The 16,620-nt window shown below is 34.3% G+C and overlaps 1 protein-coding gene and 1 long non-coding RNA gene across 2 annotated transcripts in view; both read right to left on the reverse strand.

The window, feature by feature from the left end:
• Positions 1 to 972: 972 nt before the first annotated feature.
• LOC117317577 lies at positions 973 to 4,261 on the reverse strand. Its single transcript, XR_004530200.1, has 2 exons — positions 3,329 to 4,261; positions 973 to 3,246 (listed from the first exon to the last, which is right to left on the reverse strand). It is a non-coding gene; the product is annotated as an uncharacterized LOC117317577 (long non-coding RNA).
• A 14-nt stretch (positions 4,262 to 4,275) lies between these two features.
• Positions 4,276 to 16,620, reverse strand: part of LOC117317576 (BMP-binding endothelial regulator protein-like) — a 94,400-nt gene continuing 82,055 nt past the window's right edge. Inside the window, 6 exon segments of the mRNA XM_033872413.1 lie at positions 4,276 to 5,416; positions 6,379 to 6,509; positions 8,985 to 9,124; positions 9,126 to 9,652; positions 10,773 to 10,824; positions 15,530 to 15,634. Of these exon segments, the coding sequence (XP_033728304.1) occupies positions 5,238 to 5,416; positions 6,379 to 6,509; positions 8,985 to 9,124; positions 9,126 to 9,652; positions 10,773 to 10,824; positions 15,530 to 15,634 (1,134 nt within the window). The 3' untranslated portion in view covers positions 4,276 to 5,237.

Genomic DNA, 16,620 nt, shown 5'->3' on the forward strand with positions numbered 1-16,620 from the left:
GAAGCCTTTACACTAAATGTGAAGTCTTTAGACTAAAGGTAAAGTCATGAGATTAAAGGTAAAATAATTAGACTACATGTAATACAGGTAAAGTCATTAGATTAAAGGTAAAATCATTAGACTACAGGTAAAGTCATGAGATTAAAGGTAAATAATTGGACTACAGGTAAAGTCATTAGACTACAGGTAAAGTCATTAGATTAAAGGTTAAATAATTAGATTACATGTAAAGTCATTAGATTAAAGGTAAAATCTAAGATAAAATCTAAGATAGTCATTAGACTACAGGTAAAGTCATTAGACTACAGGTAAAGTCATTAGACTACAGGTAAAGTCATTAGATTAAAGGTTAAATCATTAGATTACAGGTAAAGTCATGAGATTAAAGGTAAAGTCATTAGACTACAGGTAAAGTCATTAGACTACAGGTAAAGTCATTAGATTAAAGGTTAAATCATTAGATTACAGGTAAAGTCATGAGATTAAAGGTAAAGTCATTAGACTACAGGTAAAGTCATTAGACTACAGGTAAAGTCATTAGATTAAAGGTTAAATCATTAGATTACAGGTAAAGTCATGAGATTAAAGGTAAAGTCATTAGACTACAGGTAAAGTCATTAGATTAAAGGTTAAATCATTAGATTACAGGTAAAGTCATGAGATTAAAGGTAAATCAGTAGACTACAGGTAAAGTCATTAGACTACAGGTAAAGTCATTAGATTAAAGGTTAAATCATTAGATTACAGGTAAAGTCATGAGATTAAAGGTAAATCAGTAGACTACAGGTAAAGTCATTAGACTACAGGTAAAGTCATTAGATTAAAGGTTAAATCATTAGATTACAGGTAAAGTCATGAGATTAAAGGTAAATCAGTAGACTACATGTAATGCATTACAGGTAAAGTCTTTAATTCATCTCCATGACAATGGAGTATCATACTGCTCACAAAATAACAAAACTAACGCCAACAATCATTTTGGAATGTTTTAATCTGGTAGATTTCCATTGCTGGATTACAAACATTGTATAATAACATGACGTTTTTGGTGTTGAAATATATTACTTAGCAAGAGACAGTTGATAGTTAAACGAAAATGTTTTAAATGATAAAGTGTTATAAAGTATTCCTCACCCGTACCTTACATATCCAACAATCAATCATCTCTCTGGCGTTGATTTCATATACATTCCCAACAATGTGAACATTAAATTAAGGTAATATAACGTCAAAAAATTGCATCTGTCCATCACTGGTGACGTCAGACATACCTACCACACGATGCTAAATCAATAGCTGCATAGTCGTATGTAATACGTTAGATGTCGGTAATACATCAAATTGACATTGTTTTACTATCTTATTGTATCGACATTTTCACTCGATGATAATTATATAAGTAACCTATATTTCTACATACATTAACGAACCCTGTATTCACATCTGTTTAGTTTTAATATAACCTCACTTATGGTATCTCAATTAACCTAACAACTTGGAGACAGTTTTTTTTCAGACACTGTTCAGCTTAATAAGCTACTAACACTGAAGTTTGAAATGGTATTTTCGAGGAATTGTTGAAAGATTACCAAATCTTATGGGTTTTTTTTACTAAGTAATGCTAATTTTTAACGTTTATGAAAATAGATATAGTTTTAATTTTTGTTTCAATATGAAAACAGAATTGGCATACCCAGTCGCGATTCCCGGGATTGTTTTAATCAAAACAGAGTTATCCCTCTTGGAACACTTTTATTTGACACAGAGTGAACATTTCTGAAATCATCCAACCAACGTATTAATACAGTCATCATTTCAAAGCATATTTGGTATTAAAAAATAGGGAATAGGTTTTATACAAAATATTCTACAACAAATGGTAAAATGATCCTGAAAATTAAAATATTAATTGTAGTTCATAAAGTGTTCAATCTCAGTCCAATGACCATCCAAACGTAATAAATGTATTTATTTCTTGGCCTTCATGTTACATTTAAGTGTTTCTTAAAGATGCCACATCGCCGACGAAAGCGTGATAATGACCAATAAAGAACAAGAATAGCCTGATGTATACCTTCATACAAAACTAAAACTTACTTACATCAAGCTATTACCAAACCCTAACAGTCTGAATTTATCTTTTTATTTCTAATGTGTCACCAATTAATTATCCCGGAGAAGTTCAATTGGGATTCATCTCTGGATTGTGTATGTAGCTTGAGGTCTTATAGGTGATCATTATAATATCGTTTTCGTTGTCTTTTCACTTGATGGTGTTGATTTGATATATTCCATGTCTTGGGTATGCATTTTTGTGAGAAGTCGTTTATACACTGTCAGCGACGTAGCATCTTTAAATAACAAATACTCATTTACAAACTTCCGTTATATGTACAAAATCAGTCCTTCATTCCGCCTCACATACAACAGTCAATCTGCTTCTGATTTCATCCACATTACACCGGCCAACAACAAACACACGCATGTTAATAAATAAATCTATGTACAACGCTAGCAGTAATAAATTAAATACAGTTTGTAAACAAGAGTCATCTCCCTTAAACTCATACATTCCTCGTTAATTTGGACCACTTCACATACATTATTTACACATGTTCGTTTCGTTCACAATTCATGATAAGTAATTATTTAAATACAAATTGTCCTTTTAGTTGGGATTCCCAAAATCCGTCATTTTCTAACGGGGGACCGCCATCTTGTTCTGAATCTACATAGTATAGAAGTCGTAATTTTGAATAATAAATTTAATGGGGTAACTAGAAAAAAAGCACAAAAAAAAAAAAAAAATGAAAAAAAAAAATAATAAAAATGCAATAATAAGATACGTGAAATGAAAGACTTTGGTAACTTGATTTAAAAAAGCATTACTTATTTCATCTGTAAAATTGATGTACGAGTGGTGCATAAGTGTAATTCATCCTTGTGTCATCTTACATACAACAGATATTGGATATAAGGTGTCAGAAATCATTTGAGGGGATACCAAGTATAAATGACCTACCTCAGAAAACGAAACACAAACATTATACAATGTTGTATAATGGGCGTTACGTTATTGATGATAATTAACTTGATACACTGGATCTACTGTATAGTTGTTAAATATCGCGGGGTAAATATTTCGCGGTTGTCCTGGTCAGACCTAGTTCACGGGTATCAAATTTCGCGGCTGTCCCGGTCAAATCTAGTTAATGGGTATTAAATTTCGCGGTTGCCCGGTCCGACCTTGTTAGCGGTTAATAAATATCGCGGTTACACGGTCCGACCTTGTTAGCGGTTAATACGTTTCGCGGTTGCCCGGTCCGACCTTGTTAGCGGTTAATAAATATCGCGGTTGCTCGGTCCGACCTTGTTAGCGGTTATTAAATTTCGCGGTTGCCCGGTCCGACCTTGTTAGCGGATAATAAATATCGCTGTTGCCCGGTCCGACCTAGTTAGCGGTTAATACATTTTGCGGTTGTCCCGGTCCGACCCTGTTAGCGGTTATTAAATTTCGCGGTTGCCCGGTCCGACCTTGTTAGCGGTTAATACATTTCGCGGTTGTCCCGGTCCGACCTTGTTAGCGGTTAATACATTTCGCGGTTGTCCCGGTCACGCCTAGTTCGCGGGTATCAAATGTCGCGGTTGTCCTAGTCAGACTTATTTTAGTTCGTGGGTATTACATTTCGCGCAACCAACATTGTTAACATTCTACGATAAACATTTCCACATATTTGCGTCTATATATTAATGTTCGTTAGGTATTTATTTTCGCGCTAAATGTATATATAATGAGCGCGAATAAAGCGTAATTAAATCCCCCGCGGATATTACCAGCTATTCAGTAGACGCACCCAAACCAGCTATAGTATATACTTTGTCTGTAATCTTTCAAAGAGAATGAATGAACTTTTAAAATATTTTATATAGATTCGAAAAATGTGAAAAATAAAATAACACGGAAAGCTTTTGATTAACTGCAGATAAAACAGGTTTTGGAAAAATCGACGGAATATCAACAGTATGTCTATATAATCCAAGTGTAGGGCAACTTAGATTACGAAATTACGAATAGGGACTGATTTTTTAGGATTTAATTGTTATCGAGAGTTTTTACAAAATATCGATATTAGTACATATTGCACACGTGAGTAACCGGGTTTAAAATTCATTTGAATATAAAATCAGCGAATTAATATTATCAAAAATAAATAAAACTGTAATTTAAATTATTTCAAATTTTAAAATCAGCGAATCAATATTATCAAAAATAAATAAAATCGTAATTTAAATTATTTCAAATTTTAAAATCAGCGAATCAATATTATCAAAAATAAATAAAATCGTAATTTAAATTATTTCAAATTAATCGAGACGGATTATTATCTGAAGGATAATCAAATAGAGTAAAACATAAACAAACAATGTTAACAAGAATCTTTACAAGTAATAATGCTATATAGACATGTAATGAGTATTTTGTCATATAGTGCTGTTTTAGCTTGCAGTCATAGGGACTTAGCACAAACTTTCAGTCCATTGTCTATATATTTTACATATATAGACGGCTGTATGGAATGTTAACCAAGTCCCTGTGCTTGTTACTGACAAATCTTTCTTTTATAACATATTATCTAGGGTCTGTTAAATTACTGATCAAGTCGTGAGAAGTAGATTTTGGCGTCATAATCATCATCATCATCATCATCATCATCATCATCATCATCTTCATCATAATCATAATCATCATCATAATCATAATCATCATCATCAGCAGCATCATCATTTACACACAGTAGAAGTACGCCTATAGTTGTCATGATAAAAGTACCTTCAAAATAGAAAAATACGAACTGGTGCTCTGACAAGACATACACAATGCCTTCAGGAGGTTCTGTCTGATAGTTTACCAATCCCAAGCGATAGTTTCTGCACGTGTTTCTCGTTTCGGTTCAGCAAACAGAAATCACGTGCATAATTGTATGTATATAATCACTTTTCACTGGACGACTCCATGACGATTTGTCTGAAAACAACGTCGCAGTGTTGCGTCACTAACAGCAACACACGTGCAGCATATTGCGTCACTTCCGTCGATTTAAGCACATACAATGTATCTCCGTTCAAGGAAGATCTCATGCAATGCCGTGAAATGGACGGACCAGATTGATATCCAAACTCGTGTCGTCATCAATCCTTTAAAACGTGACGTCATCAATATCTAATACATTACGTCATCACCGTTTCGGACACTGTCTGGGTTTTATACATTTATTGTTACGTAGTACTCTGTTCCCGGGACACACACATCCCGGGGAACACTTTGTTTTACATAATGCTTTCTGGTCACGTTCATCGCACGAGCGCAAACAGCGTTTCGTACATTGTCTATACGTAGCACCCTCCGGGCAGTGTTCTGAAAATTGTAAAATCAATATGATTATCAACATGTACATATTTGAATCAAAACAAGAGGGGAATATATTCATAAATACGGAAATTCTACCCTAAAATCAACAAAATAAGGGTAATATTTAATGAACTTAAATACAAAACCAGACAAAAGCGTTTCGAAATGGTTAGCGTTTTCTGCTTCATCGAGACCCCCGCCATGTACATCAGTACATCAGTAACAGTTCTAGGCACCAGGGCCTAGTTTTTCAGAAGGTGATTAGGCTAATCACAATACATCACAATAGTCTCAAAATCCTGATAAAATAATGTGTGGTAAAACTAGCAAAGTTATGAGATTATAACACTCGTCAGTGTCTTACTTTCTGCCTATTTTAAGGAATAAACATACACCTTGAAGTAAATGAGAAATGAGATTTTGACTTATAATGTGATTAAACTAACTTCACTTTTTGAACAACTGGGCTCAGGAGATTAGGAAGTTCTCAAAAAGAGAACAGGAGTAATGACTACAGATTTATATAAGATGTACACCACTGCAATACGTTTGCTTATAAGAAATAATATAAAACTTAATATAGTGATATTCACACAGATTTTCGGAAATTTTCTAATAAAATCAAGATTATATAGTTAAATGAATGGTTTGTGGACTCCTTCAATAATGTATTGGTATTTATCTTAGATATAAACGTTGTGTTTTTTTGTATTGTTGTATTTTTGTTTTGTAGTTGTTTTTTTCAAATAGAAAGGCATTATTTATCTGTACAGAGAAAACATATTTACAATTTATACACAATTATTGTTGTGTTCGTAGACGATAATTCCTTAATCTTAACCTTCTCGCGATCTATAGAAACTTATACAGAAACTTTCATGTATATCGATAACATTATGAGTGGCTGTGTTCCACTCCATTTCTTTAAAACGATTCTGAATATGACAACATTAACAATAACTCGTTACCTGGGCAGAATCGCTGATCATTCCACATTATCTGTATGCCTTCGTTGATACACCTGTGTGCGTATGCTTTCACAGCTTCGCACGCGCACTGTTTGTTATCCGGACACTCACACATATCCGCTATACATGATCTGAAATACAAAAACATTCATTTGTTGATATTAATAAAAAAATTTTAAAAAAAAATTCCGACACGACTTGTTTTGTTTTTAAGTTGACGTTTAAGGGGAGATAACTGTGATTAAAGTATCAGGAAATAACAAAATGGAAAATATTGTTATTATGAGGTAAAATATATCTCCATACATTTAGTGTCTTTCAATACATATCAGATATCGACGTCACAGTAGCATTTATTGTCTTTAATACATTTTAATTCATCTACCACTCTTTCCATAAAAACAGAAAATGTTCATCAACTATTTGACGATTTCACTGATATGTTAACGAGTTTTCCTATCTAGCTAAGTTTATCGACACTTTTTACTTCTGTGATTTCTTTCAATTAGGATATTCATGTGAATGTTTTTTTTGTTTTTTGTTTGTTTTGTTTTTGTTTTGTTTTTTTCTGGAAAGAAGTTAGATTACAAAAACAAGCGTTTCAGTGAAATAGAAGATGCATTAAATGTTATGGGATTACTTCCTTGTCCGGGAATATCTCGACAACTTTCATGTAAATTTTCTTTTGCCAACTGATATTGCAAATACGAAAAACGCTCAGACAAAGTGCAGTAATCCAGGAGCTCGCCATACAGAATACAACATCAAAATCAATCAATTCATGAAGAGTTAAGTCGGGGAATGAATGGAATTCCATTTGGTGTACTCTTGTTAGGGGGAACGTAAGGGTGACACAACAGGTGCACGAGATGGATCATTGTAGAGAGTTATTGAATCGATACATCAATACATACACGTATCATTTATTGTCGATTTACTCTGCTGCGTCCATACGCTTAATTAACACTGTGTAGGTGCTATCTGATCACCTTTTCAGATTCTATAAATCATACACATTTTTTAAGCTTTTGCCTGAAGCACATTTCACTGTCGTTATTCAAAGGTAAACTCACGCCTAATGGGTGAGAAGCAATATACCTTCCGAGATCTATATATGTTACTGTCGGACTTTTATCTCTTTTGCATAAATAGTTAAGAAGACATTTCCCTTCTGTGTATATAAAGAGACTCCCCTCTGCATGATGAAGTAGTTTTCTAAACTGCTTCAGTCAGTGAATACATATGGCGATATAGGACAGGTTTATTTGGGTAAATTTATCAATAATCTTTTATATAAAGCAACTGTGTCCTAATGTACAAATGACACTTAGAGATTCCGTAAACTTTTAAACCAACGAGATATTTTAAATGAATTAATTAACTTAAAATAACTGTGTATATTATATAATCTTACTGCAATCTCTTACATAGCCTAATGCCAGCGAGTTCAAGTACTTCATCAACACTATATACATTTTCTTCGAGTACATTTCACGTGACGATGTCGCGAGATAGCGATAGCTTCTAAGCATACGAATTCGAAGCTTAACATCTCGCAATTATACATATCATTAATAATAAATCCGAAATTCTGAGCATTATCGAAGACGTATTAGCATTTCCGGAATACATTAATTCATAGAGCTAAAGTAAATCATTGCTAGTTTTAATCATTCATTGCAGATTTCAAAATCAGTCATAATTGTATAGATAGTGGGATATTCATCATTCGGTATATTTCTTAAATAAACCTCTGTTATATTCATGTGATTATCATACTAAATCATGATAATACAACAGTACTATGTATATCTATATCACAGGAAATTATAAAACTGGTGAATTTCATTGGGGACCAAGAGTAAATAAAGGGAAATCACACTAAATCACAAATACTTCCGCAAACACCCACGTGACTTGTCGTGTGCAGGTTTGCATATTTTGTACGTAAATTCCAAAAGTTATTTCAGACGATTTGGGGTTAGATAAAACATCTTTTAATGCATTTTTTGTTTTAAAACTTTATAACAATGATACTTAATATCGGGATATGTACATGTAGGACCGAAAAGAGCACATTCTGTACGTTGTGTTATTACAGATAAGGTTTGTGTAAATCAATGGAGGGCACTTTGCAAATGAGATGTGGTGACTTACTATTTCCATTGTATCCCTTATGATCTATATCATTATAAGCTTTCTCGAAATGATATAATATAATATGATATAATGTAATGTAATAAAACATAATATAATATAATATAATATAATAGTAGTTTATGCATTATTATATTAACTGTCTGTCCACATCTCTCTCTAAACGTATATCACAGAGGAAACGCTCACTCAGCGAGAAAAACAAATCGTGAAACGTGAATAAGCAGGGGTCAATACAGTGCATATTACATACATATATTTCTTTTTTTCTGTTCAGCTGGTTTGTCTAAGACAGATCTATGTAGCGTTATCTTACACCTTAATCTCCATAATTTATTATCACATAAACATCAAACTCTGTAATTTACAACGCAAAAACACTGCAACATCAAGCATCTGGATGACTTTGACTATTTTCGAAACATTTCATTAACCTTGTTTAAACCCACCTGTAGTACTGTCTCACGTCTATTAAGCGCCTACATCTGGAAAACACGCTTGCTAAAAGATGGCTACATTCCCTTTTGGCACGTTTTCTCTTAGAACTGTCGGATTTACAAGGCGGTTCTGTTTTTTGAACATTTTCCTTGAATTGTACATGCAGCTTTACTTCCAACACGCCATGTGTTACCGAAGTTTTCTCCATCATGATACAAGATGTCATCCTTCCCCTTCAAGTCGTCCGAGCTGATACCGTTATAGTTCCCACACAGACCTCTCATCTTCTGTTTATAACGACTAGGTATCGTCACTTCTACAAAACTATCACCATCCCAGATTATCTTAAGTCCAATAGCGGTCATGACCTTGACAGACTGACCGTCTCGTACGACCGAGAATTCAGCGTGATTTGTGTAAGGAAGCTTGACACGCTTCCTATTTACTTTCACATTCATTTTTTGATGAAGTCCTATTTTCACATTTCCTAGAAACACTGTCACCATTCTTGTCCACGTGAACCAAGGTGATGTGCGCGCATCATTGCGCACGCGTATTGAAAACGATTTAGTCACTATGTCTTCCGCCAGAAGATATTTGCACGGCCCTTGGAAATTATATATCCGTCCATCAAAAGTTCTATAATGAGGATCACCAAACACGGTACACACTCCTTTAGCTGAAAAGACAGAAAAAAAATAAAGTCGAATATGCGATTTATGTACATCATAGCTGATGTGCATACAATTCCATCCATTAGATGTAGCATTATTAGCTGTTTAGTCAAAATACATTGGCCCCGTAAACTTTCATGGGGTGGTCATTGATATGAACTTGTTATTAATTTATCCATAAAAACGAATCAATTAAACATTATAGAAAGTTTTTTTCTTATTTAGTATGTGAATATAAAACATAAGTGACCACTTTTATCCCATTTCCCCATTCAGATTTACGACAAAAAAGATATATTTCAGCTTCGCTAAACGGGAAAATGCTTCATAAAATTATCCCATTTATATTTTAGTGAGTACTAGGAACAGATAATCGATGGCGAAACATAAAAAACTAGGTTCTTCAATGCAGTAAAGAATGTTCTCAAACTGGCATGGAGAAGTTTGGTGTTAGACGTATTTTTTTTTTATATCAATCGATAATTGTTTAATGTCTTTCATACTAATAAAACACGATCTGTCTTTAACTAGCCGCGTTAAATTAGGTGTTCACTGACAAAAGATATAAAAAGATGGGTCAATGGATGTGTACGAGTACAGAATGTAGCTCGTGTATGTTTATAAACATTCTTTTAGCGCTAACCCGATCTTCTAAGAAGTTCTAAAGCAAAACTTTAGGCTCTTCAATGCAGTAAGGAATGTTCTCAAACTGCCATGGAATAGTTTATGTGCCCGATACACACTCCTGTCACATAACAACTGGTAATGAGAGTGTTCGGATGTTTTGGTAATAAAGAATAATGGCTATCGTCTAGTGCTTTCGTATTTAGCGATTCTAGGCTATTCAACGTAAAGAAACTTTTCGAGAGCTCGAGTTTCTTACTAATCTCAGCATTCTCCTCATTCAACACCTATTCCTTACCCAATGCAAACATTCCTCTGACTCAGGCACTTCTTACAAGCGTGTCAATGACAATGAAACGGAATATAGACCCGCACACATTGTATTCTTCTGTCAGAACGGTAGTTACAGAACAGGGATGCTACTAGCAGTATTAGAGAATTACAAAATATGAATCAATATTAAAGGACGGATATAGATTATAGTCTGAGAAGCATTTCTACCTTCGGTACATCTCGGGCAACATTCACCATCAATATACTGTAATCGGTAGCCCTGAAAATAAAAACAATATATTTAATAATAATTAATAAGAATAAAGTGGTTTTAATCATACCGTTACATAGGTAAAATTATCGGAATTCGAATAAAGGAAAAACCACATGCAGCAATCTGAAATGAAACAACTGTATGTACCACACAACAGCGAAGGTGAATCTGTCACATAAACATTAACAGTATTTTTTTTAATTTTTACTGATATTGATAACCTAAAATCAAAAAAGAAAAATCATCATCTATAAATTGTATTTTTCTTATCGTATCCTTCGATGATATCTTTGCAGAAATCCGCACTTTCCGTGCCGCTTACAGTTTTCTATATAAAGTGTGTCCATTTATTACTGCTAAACGATCTCCCAAAATACGATTATTATGTGTTATGTACGGGGTATGTTTAATCTCCTCCTGGGTTGAAGGCTCCTTTAGTGTCTCGGATAAGTCGTAATAATTATATTATTGATACATGATGTAAATTAGTTTTTTTAAGGAACCATGTCTTTATTACAGAATTCTATCAAAAATACTGATTACTTCCTTAACCACTTTCTGTGGTACACAGCAAGCTATCAAACTGTGAATACCTATAAAAATAACGAGAAACGCATCAAATAAATGTATTTATATACTTCCGTATATTTCCAAATGTATTAATTAGATAGTATGAAATGATTAGAAGATTTCCTTTCACGTCATCATGTCGGCACCACACTAATTGCTATGAAAAATGAACCCGCATCATTCAAACCACCACCGAGACAGCTCTCAATACCTCGGTAAGACAAATATTATATTTCATACCATAAACCTCAAATCATTACAGATCTATTGCGTTCTGCTAATAGTATCCACTTGAAATGAAGAGCACAGCAGAGGGAATCTTCTTTCAGGGATTTTTTCTAGAGCCTTAGGGACTAACGTTGACATATTTGATAGAGATGACTGAGTGTAGAAGTCTGCGAGCCACCGGTTTTGACAACTACAGAAATTAATGCTCTTTATCATCAAGACGCTTTTACTATTAAGTATCTTTATGATAAAAATCTCTTAAATGATATATAAACTCTTGAAATGTTTAGCGCTGAAGTTGTAATGGTTGATTATAAAAACACTACTGTTGCCTATCGTCAGAAAAATAGACATGAAACGCAGGATATTTAATTGGGAGGGAAATATATCAAATCGGAGACAATCTCCTCTTGATTTTAGAACAAGTTTCAAATAAATCGCCAGTGCCCTCCCCTCGATGTAATATGTATGATGGATAATAAGTATAGATAATTGAAGCCCTCGATGTAATATGTATGATGGATAATAAGTATAGATAATTGAAGCGAAGTCGATAGATAATGAAAACCAAACCATTTTCACTTAATAAAATTTGGTATCAATAGACAAACAAGGTAGGAAACGTAAGAAGGGATGTTCACAACAGATGGCACAGTGTCGTATTAGAGACACAGTATACAATGTATCTCGGCCACCACTTTAAATCCGGGTAATATATTAGTTTAAACAATATTCATTCATTAATCAAAATAGTCAATACATATACAAATAGTTTTATGGGATGGGAAAACAAGCTTAGAGCTTATATTAACACCTTATATAAGGCTATATTGGTTTTTAATTTAACTCATGCTTTGACATGTTATTGTTGTATACTGTTATCAAATCAATTTGATTATTATCATCACTATAATAAAAAAAACGTACCACGTGGTCTGAAAATATCGCCATATTTTCCCCAAGTTATACTATAATCATTTTAAGTTTATAGTATTAGTTTCTAGTTGATATGCGTTGACTAAGTGATACAGAATATAGAGGTGTCATTACTTAATCACGTTTTAAGGATTTTCGAAGAACTTTCTATTCAAAGATTATCTAATATGATTTATTACTTATTCAGTATTTTCTACTGTTAACCAGAGAAATTGCTACCAAAGCATAACAAGCCGTCATATAGTCAAAACTGTAAACCGACGTGGGACGTGGGACGTGGGACGTGGGACGTGGGACGTGGGACGTGGGGATGTGGGGACGTGGGGACAAGGGACGTGGGGCGTGGGGACGTGGGACGTGGAGGCGTCTTTTTTTTTTTTTTATCACAATCGCCGATTTAAACAGTAAGGATGTTTCAGGACGGTTTGAGAATATATCTGACAATGGACTCCTGCATCTGATTTTTAAAAGGGCTATTTTACGTAATTTTTTTTCTTCAGAAAACAGGAAGCAGCTCATCGGATTCGTCCCAACACGAGAGGAAGTAGTTTTCTTGAGTACTATTAAATGCCTGAAACAACTGTATAATGACACATACACATACTACTAAACTTCTACAATAGTTATGTACTGTGTGCTAAGGTATCTTTACACGACGGATATCGTCGATGGAGAAGAAGACGCTCAACCTTGCTGAACACGTGTACTTGCTCTCCTTTATTATTTTAAGGGTCACCATACATATCTATACTTTAGTTCGTGTAATGCCCTTCTGTTATCGGTTTTGTGTTAGAATAACGGTTTCGTTATTTTATCGGTATTCTCCGTTGTTTGTGCCCTCGTTATTTTGTCGGTATTCTCCGTGGTTTGTGCCCTCGTTATTTTGTCGGTATTCTCTGTTGTTTGTGCCCTCGTTATTTTGTCGGTATTCTCTATTGTTTGTGCCCTCGTTATTTTGTCGGTATTCTCTGTTGTTTGTGCCCTCGTTATTTTGTCGGTATTCTCCGTTGTTTGTGCCCTCGTTATTTTGTCGGTATTCTCCGTTGTTTGTGCCCTCGTTATTTTGTCGGTATTCTCTGTTGTTTGTGCCCTCGTTATTTTGTCGGTATTCTCTGTTGTTTGTGCCCTCGTTATTCTTTCGGTATTCTCCGTTGTTTGTGCCATTGTTTTATCGATTTTCAGGTTGAATTACGGTTTGGTTATTATATCGGTATCCTGTTGCTTTTATAATTGTGACAACGTTTTTGTAATACAAATGTAAATTCATATCTTCCTCAATAACGAAAAAAAGCAACATCTATCTTCTCATCCTCCATATAACGAAAGACTCATAAAATAGACCAGAACTGATCGTGATGATAACGAAGATAAATTAAATTTTGTCACGATAATAGACCACACAATATATACAACGTAATATATCATGTACACTATACTGCCTATCTGTAACAGCCCATTCCCGAGGAGGAAAGCACGCGATTCTACAAACGCGTACGACAGATCCCACCGCGATATAATTTAACTCTTAAAACCGCACACAAACAGCACCAGTATAGCTTACTTCTTTACCAATTTTGCCATGTGAAGATTATATTTTTCTGTAAATGTATCAACTGAGACATTAAGAATGTTTAAAACACGCATTTAATCAGTCCACATACATACCACACTCAATCTGGTAATAGAAATATGTAACTAATGTTTCTAATATTTTCATCTTAATTGCCAAGAGTATATTTCTGATCGTTCAGCGACATGAATCTGTGCTATTTATGTCCGAATGGCCGAGTAAATGTTTTAAACAGCCGTAATAACATTTCGATGATAATGTCCCTTTATAATTGGGTTTTTGTAATAATGTTATTGTTATGTTTCACTGTTACGGAAGTAGTTACCATTATATAGAGCTATTATCGTCTTAAGGTATCTATGCCCTACTGCTGTCGTATCTGTCAGAAATATAAAGACACCTGAGTTGCATCACGGTGAACATCAACATTTCAGCAAAGTCCAAATATTTAGGTTTAACAATCGGTAATACTTGGTCCTTACATAAGAAACTAGAAACTGCCTATAAGACACGAATGTCGCCGATGCCACTCGACATTCCGAAACGTCAGCAGTTCCTCAGATTAGCTGGTTACATTGCATCGGGTCGCGACGGGCATAAAAATAAAGCTGAAATAACAAGGTACATGAGCGCAAGAGTTCCAAAAGGAGTTACGTCTTCTTCATTAACGTCCCTTGTTATTTTAATCTAGATCAAATCTAGACAAAGAGGGAACCCTGATGGTGATCACTTGCACCGGACAAGTCTAATGTCATATCGCAGAAGGAAATAAAATAATAAAAGAATAATAATAAACATTTCCTGAATCAATAAGTTGTGTTAAAAACGCTAACGACACGCCGCGATTTCGTGACAGAATAATAACAAAAAAAAATAAAAAAGAATACCGACATAATAACGACGCCATAAATAAATCTCAACATCGTTTTAACGAGGGCGAAAGATCAAATAAAAAAGTAGAATAAGACCAAGTATCCCGGAAGAGTAAGCGTCTTCTAGTTCATCGACGACACCCGAGATACAAATATATGTCAAATTCGGGATAAGTCAGAATCTCAAATGAGAGAAATTATTAAGTTCATATATCTAATAGTTCTCTTTTTAATATAGTAGGGATCACCTGCCCGACCACGTGGGTTTTCTCCGAGTACTCCGGTTTTCTCCCACAGTAAGGTCCCTCGCGCGCTCCTATCCGGGCCAATAAGCGTGATTAATATAAGTTGATGTAACTTGTTTTGCGATTGTCGTAAAATAAATAAAGTTTACAAGAGTTACAAAGAACTAAGAAAAAAAATTTAAAACCACTTTATCCATTTTCTAAAGTTAACCATTTTTCATTGATATAGAATTCACATAAATACGCTGTACATGTATGGATACATGGCCATCAAACCAGAAGATACTTACCGCTGGACACCAGACCGTGTTCCGACAATTTTGCACGTGACATCTTGTTGAACCGTCGTCACATGAACACTTAGTACAAACGTTTGGTCGCCATTGTTGTTCATGCTGTAACCGTAAAAGGAATAAGATCAATCCTATCTAAACAGTGTTATGATGAAACATTGTACAAATGTTCATGGTGTTATGATACGAATATGATGAATTCTGTGTAAAGACATTGTACAAATGTTCATAGTGGTATGATACGCATGATGATATGAATATGATGAATTCTGTGAAAACACATTGTACAAATGTTCATAGTGGTATGACGATGCGAATGTGAATAATTATGTATCAGCATAAACATTGATGTAATAGTATGGTGTAATCGTGATAGGAACAGGATTAATTGTATGTAAACAGATTTGTTTTCTTTTTATCAAATGCAGACAAACAAGGAAAATGCAACAGACAGCAGAATTAAGATTAGAAACCGGAAACATGTTCATTAATATTTACCGTCAGGAAATTTGACAACACTTAAATATTTTGCCTTTGCGAATCAAAAGAAGATTGATAGGCGGATTTAACGATCGGTATTCTTTCATTGCTATTAAAAAATATGCACGTAAACAAAATTATGTTTTTGAAAAGAAAATTTAAACAACTTAAGTCCAGATTCGTTTTTGATCCCAGGGCAAGGTTAAACATGTTCTAAACGGCATTTGGCACCAGTGATCGACTTATATACCGATCATGACATAATTTTATTGCAAGGTTGGACTTTCATACAGGTTTAAGACATTTCCGGTAGTTAATGAAACACTATCTAGCACAGTCTTAACTCTGATCTAATTGTGTCTTATTTACTGTACAACTCAGCAACACCTGTCAACACCCAAATTAGCATAACTGTTCCACAAGCTGGAGTAGGCATAACACCAAATCTAAATGATGTAGGGAAAAGTGGATATCAAACGTGTGTTCACCAGGGATTAACCAATTATTAATGTAAATTGGTCTTTCCGTTAAACACTAACAACCGTGTTGATCACGGAGGTACTAGGTTCAACAATTACCTCATGAACGTGATATCATTTCAATGCTTA

Source organism: Pecten maximus, chromosome 19, assembly GCF_902652985.1.
Source record: "Pecten maximus chromosome 19, xPecMax1.1, whole genome shotgun sequence".
NCBI lineage: Eukaryota > Metazoa > Mollusca > Bivalvia > Pectinida > Pectinidae > Pecten > Pecten maximus.